We start from the raw sequence: 6,712 nt of genomic DNA, 5'->3' as shown, positions 1-6,712 counted from the left end.
AGACAGACAGACAGACAGACAGACAGACAGACAGACAGACAGACAGACAGACAGACAGACAGACAGACAGACAGACAGACAGACAGACAGACAGAGAGAGAGAACAAGAAAGAATCGGACAGAGAGAACAAGACAAGAGGAAAAACAACAATCACATCGACAATCTTTAGTAAACAGTGCGCATTACGACGGCGGGTGAAAACCCCTGCCAAAAATAAGGGTTTGCAAATTCAGGCACCGCCACAATATGCTACGAGTGCTAGCGGCTACTATGTGCGTGGCGGATGTATGGGACGTATATATATATGATATCGCCTGCCTGTCACGCGCTGTGGGTTCTGTGGGGTTTGACGGTTTATGGGTGGGCGTCGTCTTCGTGTTCGTGGCGTGGAATGGGATGGGATGGGATGGGATGTCATATCATGTAGCGCGGGTTTGTGGCATAGCATATCATTCAGATCATTCATATCACTCACATCAAACCATCACTCCATCACTCCATCGAAACCCATCAGCGGACGCAGCATGGTATGGCATGGCATGGGGATATAAAACATCAACAACGTGCTTTCGGGGGAGGGTAATACATTGAAGACCGGGTATCTCGCGACCGCTTATACGAGATGTAGCAGAGTTCCTCCGCTTCCTACTCTCTCTCGCTGCTCCCCCGTACTCCCCCGTCCCTCTCCATCTCCTTTCCCTGTCTATCTATCCATCCATCTATCTACATCTACAACAACATCAACAACAACAGCGCGCAAAGGGTATGTAACACACAAAAGCAGATTTTCTAATCCCACCTCCACCCACCCCCAAAATCCCCCGCCCATACCTGCCCATCCCTCCCTTCCCTTCCCTGCCCTCCCTTCCCTCCACCCCCCTATCCCTATCACCCCATCAAACCCCCTACTTCCCACCCCCACCCTCCTCCCTCTTAATCCGATAAAACGCCAACTTCGCAAACCTGCCCAAACAAGCCCAATAATGACGGCCAGCGGCATGTTCGCGCACACGATCAAGCAGCCTGACAACCGCTTCACGGACAGCATGTTTAGGGTGGAAGAGGCCGAGGGAGAGGTAGAAGAGGCCGGTGTTGGACTCGGGGAGGACGGCGAGGAGCTGGAGGATGGTGTTGTATTGGAGGTGTGGGTGAGTAGCGGGGAGTTTGAGGGGAGGAGGGAAGAGCGGGTGTGGGGTTCCGGGGGCGAGGGAGGCGGAAGCGGAGTCGGGGATGGGGATGGAGGTGTTTGTCAGGGTTGTGGTGAGGGAGAGGGCTGCGTCTGTGGTGGGGGAGGAATCGGTGGCGGTGGCGGTGGCGGGGGTGGTGATGGTGTTGTTGGTATGGAAGCCGTAGGCAGCGTCTTCGACGGCGCGGGCGAGCGCGAGGTAGATAGCTGCGCTGGTGTCTGGGCTGAGGCGCTGGGTGCGGAGGCGGTCGTGCTGGTGCTGGAAGTCGATGCCTTGGACGGGCCGCTTGGTCCAGATCTGGGTGATGTCTTGGATGAAGGAGAAGTAGCTGCGGGTTGTGCGCCAGGCTTCGATGCGGTGGACGTTGGCGGCGAGTTCGCGGAGGCGGGATGCTTCGTCGGGCCAGACGTAACCGTGGCCGTGGACGCCGTACATGCTTGCGTCTTTGGGGGTGCCGAAGTACAGCGCGGAGGCGCCGTAGACGCATTCTTCAAAGGCGGATGAGAGGCGTGTGAATTTGAGAACCCATTCGCGCCAGCGGCTGCGGATGGCGGCTTCGCCGTGGCGATTCGCGATGCTGGAGAGGAGCGAGTCCATGAAGGCGTTGTCGCCTGTGATGTCGCCGTCACGGCTATTGCCTGACCCGGTGAGAGCACCGAGGTTGAGAGAGGAAAGGGGGTTGTTTGGTTGGTTTTGTTGCTGTTGGAAGTAGAGAAGGCCTTCTGTGATAGGGGCTGCTTCGATCTTGGAGCTGATTTTCATTCGGCCGGTCGGAAGATCGCAGAGCAAGTCCCACCACTCGGTTTTACCTGCAAATGCTGGATTCGTCACGCCAGCAATGAAACCTGGGACCTTGAGCAGATCGTCAATCTTCGTGAGATCAGTATAGGGAAAAGCATGACGTGTAAACCCTCTCAGCATCCCACCAGACGCCAGTGCACAAGCTGCAAGAACAGCCTCCGCGACTTCGCCGGAAGGCATGTTGTGACCAAGAAAGATGATTCGTTTTTGCGTAAGAAGGGCATTTACAAGGACAATGATGGGATGGGTGTATGAGCCACCAGTTGTGAGGTGAGGATGTAGAGCAAATGGCTGGGGTGAAGACGAATGCGGGCCCGAAAAGGTCTGAATAAGCTTTATGAGGGAGAAGTCGCCCACCGTCTCGGGTGATATTGCGGTAGGAATCTTAACAGGAATTGGTATGCCATTGTAGTTGATTCGTGACTCAAACTCATGGGTATCTCGTGGCAGAGCGTAGCGAGGTTTCATTCGAGCGCTCGAGGTTGGACCAAGATCAGGGGATCCAACAGCGCCAGCACGGGCGTCTTCCTCCATGCGCTGTCTCATCAAGGCCTCGAACTTTTCAATGAACATGTCTTTCGCGCCACTTGCCTGGAGGACAAATCGCTCTAGAAGAGATAACCGCGGCAAGAGCGACAGATCCATTGAGTTGAGAGCATTGTACAGGGATGCAAGGCTTTCGGGGTGAGGAGAGCGGAAATACTCTTCGAGTGCAAGGAGTAGGAGAGGCTAACGGAGTTATTTTCTGCTCGAAACTTTCGCGCTTGAGGTGTGATCCAAACCTTGTAGATATGAAGAAAAGAATGTCTTGTGCATATCGCCATAGCTTTGACGACAGCTCCTCTGAGTCATTGTAAGCACTTTTCCCGGTCCAATTCAACTTCAGCATCCTCACCTCTTGACGGTGTTGTCTTGTTTTGTATTTACCAAATTCAAGACGTATATCAAGGGCGGCCCCTCTAGACTATCGTCGTCGTCTTCAGAAGGGTCATCATCGTCGTCATCATCACTCATTTCATCAATGTCGTCATCTGCATATTGGAGCTCTTCCTCGGGAACGGGGTCTCCCTTTTCCAGTGCTTCTCTTATACGGTCCCTCCTCCTCCGTCGCTCCCTCCTTGCTAGTCGTTCTTCCTTTGCCTCCTCTTCTGCCGAGTTGTCCTTGTGAAGAAAGAAAATGGTCCAATCCTGACTCCTAACGTGTGCTTGATCTGGTAGCATCAGCTCCGCCAGCATAGTCTCGTCTCCACCGACAGGCCCAGGGTACTGGTGCTCCATGATTGATCCGCGATCAATGTCAAAACTGGCAACCAGTATGTACTCCACATGATTTTCCGAAGCATCTGAGGGATACTGTGACCTGACTCTCTGGGTATGGTAGTGATTGCTGGGTATGGACAACTGGGCAGTGTGCGGTGCGGGTTGCAACGGTGAAGACATGGAAGAGCGTCTCGATGGTATTTGAGAAGTCGAGTCATCCGATCGCCGCACGGGAGTGTTCTTCGTAGGACGCCCTGCGCGATTGGCCGTACGTATCGACAAGGCAGAGGGTGATCGCGAGGAGGAGATGGAAGAAGAATGTCGGCGGCCGGTCTCGGTGCCATCGCCACCAGTTGCAACCTGATGCGGTAACACGGACGCCATTGATGCGCGTAGGTCTGTCTACTGCAAATCGCAGTTGAGTATCGGATCGCGGAGTGTCTAGACGGTTCGGAGGTGTCGGTGGGTGATATACAAGCGCGTGCGGAGTCCAGGGAGAGCGTTGCAAGGGAAGGATATGGGGAGTCGAAGCGGAGGACAAGAGTCAAGAGTATTTGCGCATTGTTTAAACGTTATTGTGGAGGCATCAAGCCTGTGAGGGCAGGCTTGAAGGGGTTGTAGATGACGAGATGTCTCATGTCTTGGTGTTTAGTTGCGCAAAAGTGAAATGGTCCGTGTTTGTTTCAGGGTCAAAAGGGTCAAAAGGGTCAAAAGCTAGCGGATAGCGCAATCACTACGGCAGACGACAAGCTGCATGCGCGTTAGATACACATACGAAGAGTTGTCATCTAGATGATCAGGTAGAAGATGTACATGTAGCTAGTTGAAATGGGTCAATACCGTAGACATTAGCTTGATAGAGAAGAGATATAATTGAGAGCTAACTAGATTTCATTGTCGTCTTCTTATTTTGCGCTGCGAGAGGTGTCCTCTGCTATATATTGTCTGCCGTAGACTACTACACTACCGCCACAACGCCACGAGACACTTGTGGCTGAACCCTGGGTCTGGGCCTGGATAACTCTATATATTTACTCCCTCTTGTTTTCATCGCCGCGACTATCACAAAGAATCCGCGATCCTTTGGCCCAGACTCATTCAAACGATCAAGGAGTGGCTGAAAGCATTGCAACCTCCAGGTGCTGCCGCCTTTCGTATCTTACTGATCACGTCCGGACTCTCAGGCTGCTACCTCTTCCATGCCCAGCAGTCCTCACCGGACGAGTCTTTTTCTCAGGAAGACAGGGACAGTTTTGATTCTGACTACTGGTTCCAACTACGGATCAGAGTTCAAGCATTCTTTAGTGCAATGTCACGATCTGGCAACCAGGGCACAGACGAGTCTAACAGCAATGTGATAGGAAGTGATCTCCTAGCCGTTAAGGAGGACAAAATGCTTGTTGTTGGATCTAATGAGGTTACAGTGCCGTAGATTTATGCAGACTGCCTTGCTCGCATTCAACACTCGCCCTTTCAGAGTGGATGTCACCCTTGGAAGAGTTGGTTGGGAGTCAATGTCGGCTATTTGGTGGACTAGGATGAGAAATGATGGGATTAAGATATATCTTCCATGAAACCCTCACAGAAGGCATTTTCAACCATCAAACTCTTTGCATATCACAATCAAATCTCAAGTCATCGTGGAGGAATGTTTAGTTTATGGTCTGCAATCCCTGTAATCACGTGACAGCTTTTGTGAGTTGTTTCAGACAAGCACCTACAGCTCTCTGTTCTCCACCACTACGATTGCCATCGCGTCTACATCCATGCGCACGCCAACATAACACCGAACATTCGGCATCAGAGCACATGGAGCATGTAGGTTTCATGGATGTCCCCAGCGGATCCGTCCCAACGCCGGATTCAAAAACTGGAGCTAATTACCCCACCGTTCTAAGGTTTGGCCGAGGCCTTCATGCTTTATGCATCATGCAGGCCTCTTTGGAATGCGGTCGTATGATAATATGATTCATATCACCACTACCACCGAATGACGATACTCGACAGAGCTTGACGACCTCCAAGAACACTCTCTTCCTTCACCATTGGACCGATATTCTTGCGACAGCTTGACTGAGCTTCAACCGCCAGCATGCTTGGCAAAGTACTTGTACGTAGTTAGCTTCCCGGAGCTCCAGCCCAATGCTAACATATACTTCTACAGAACGTCGCAGTGTTTGTAGCCTTTGCAGCTTTCGGACTCGATCGACTCCCTGTGATCAATACCTTCATAGCGAATGCGCCTTCGAAGCTTGCTATCGTGCAGCCTCATCGATATGTATACCCGCTGAAGGAGCTTAAGAACTGCGAGGATGCGGTCATGGTCCGGAGTGTTGGGTTTGGGATACTGAGCTGTGACCCAGGGAGGGACCATTGGAATCCAATAATGGAATGTGCTTCATATGTCGCCGGTCTGGTGAACGTCGTAGCATAGTCTGCTAACAAGAAGCAGAATGTTTTCGACGACCCAAAGAAAGGCCCACCTGGCCATCTCGTTCGATACATGTATAAGGGCCGCAACATGGCGAGCCACGTGGACATTGAGTTGGTTGATTATCCAGAAACCGGAGGGGAATTCCATCCGTTGGGTATCGAGTATCATGAGGAGAGTAAGACACTATTCGTGATTAACAATCTTTCCACTGGCAAGCGGCTCGAGATTTTCTCGTTGGATCTCACGGCAGAGGAGCCAACGGCGACTCATAAACGATCCTTTCGCATCCCTCGTTGAACACGCCCAACAACCTCGCGGCCATCAGCGACCACGAAACTTACATCACCAATTGCCAGTACTTCGGCCACGAGAATCATCACGTCCTTCAGACCATCGAGACTCTGGTCGGCTTGCCCCTCGGAGGTGTTTTTTACGTCAATTTCGCCACAAACGAGGTGCGTTCCGTTGCTCGTGTTCCGTTCGCCAATGGTGTCGTACTCCTGAATTCGACACATGTCGCAGTGGCTTCAACCACAAAAACTGGTATCTACTTTTACGAGCGTAATTCCACCACTAACGAGCTGAGCCACAAACGTACTGTCCGAACGAAGCATTTCGTAGACAACCTGAGTGTCGATGATTCGGGAGCGCTGATTCTCGCCGGACATCCGCATCTTCCTAGTCTTGAACAGAAGGTCGCGTGTGCTGCTCGAAGAGATGACCCGGAGTGCTTGGATGTCAAGGCAGGCAGCTGGATCCAAGAGTGGACGGAGCAAGAAGGCTTGAAGGACCTGTATGTCGGGCATGAATTCGAGAGTGCCTGTACGGCGGTGAGGGACAAGGCTTTTGGGCGGGGCTTTGCGGTGGGTTTGTATGGTGAGGGAATACTGCTATGGGGTCAGCTTGACTAGATTGTAGGGATCTGAATGATATGAAGAGATCAGCTAGGTTCACAGAGTTGCAGCTGTCCCTCGATGCGGTTTCGGCCAACTGTGGCGATGCCAAGGAGGCCCTTACTTATTCACTACT

General features: G+C 52.1%; 2 protein-coding genes across 2 annotated transcripts; one reads left to right on the top strand and one right to left on the bottom strand.

The window, feature by feature from the left end:
• Window positions 1–906: 906 nt before the first annotated feature.
• On the bottom strand, window positions 907–3,429 carry EJ05DRAFT_493686 (spindle pole body interacting protein; the record flags this gene model as incomplete). The annotated part of the gene is made up of 3 exons (XM_033746138.1): window positions 907–2,718; window positions 2,772–2,832; window positions 2,885–3,429. 3 exons carry the CDS (start codon window positions 3,427–3,429, stop codon window positions 907–909), a joined length of 2,418 nt encoding a protein of 805 aa, XP_033598963.1.
• A 1,912-nt stretch (window positions 3,430–5,341) lies between these two features.
• EJ05DRAFT_502018 (uncharacterized protein) lies at window positions 5,342–6,594 on the top strand (the record flags this gene model as incomplete). The annotated part of the gene is made up of 4 exons (XM_033747190.1): window positions 5,342–5,359; window positions 5,414–5,665; window positions 5,702–5,916; window positions 6,009–6,594. The coding sequence occupies 4 exons, from the start codon at window positions 5,342–5,344 to the stop codon at window positions 6,592–6,594; spliced, it is 1,071 nt and encodes a 356-aa protein (XP_033598962.1).
• Window positions 6,595–6,712: the final 118 nt, after the last annotated feature.

Source organism: Pseudovirgaria hyperparasitica (genome assembly GCF_010093815.1).
Source record: "Pseudovirgaria hyperparasitica strain CBS 121739 unplaced genomic scaffold EJ05scaffold_11, whole genome shotgun sequence".
Classification (NCBI taxonomy): Eukaryota; Fungi; Ascomycota; class Dothideomycetes; order Acrospermales; family Acrospermaceae; genus Pseudovirgaria; species Pseudovirgaria hyperparasitica.
This window is presented reverse-complemented; position numbering and strand designations above follow the sequence as displayed.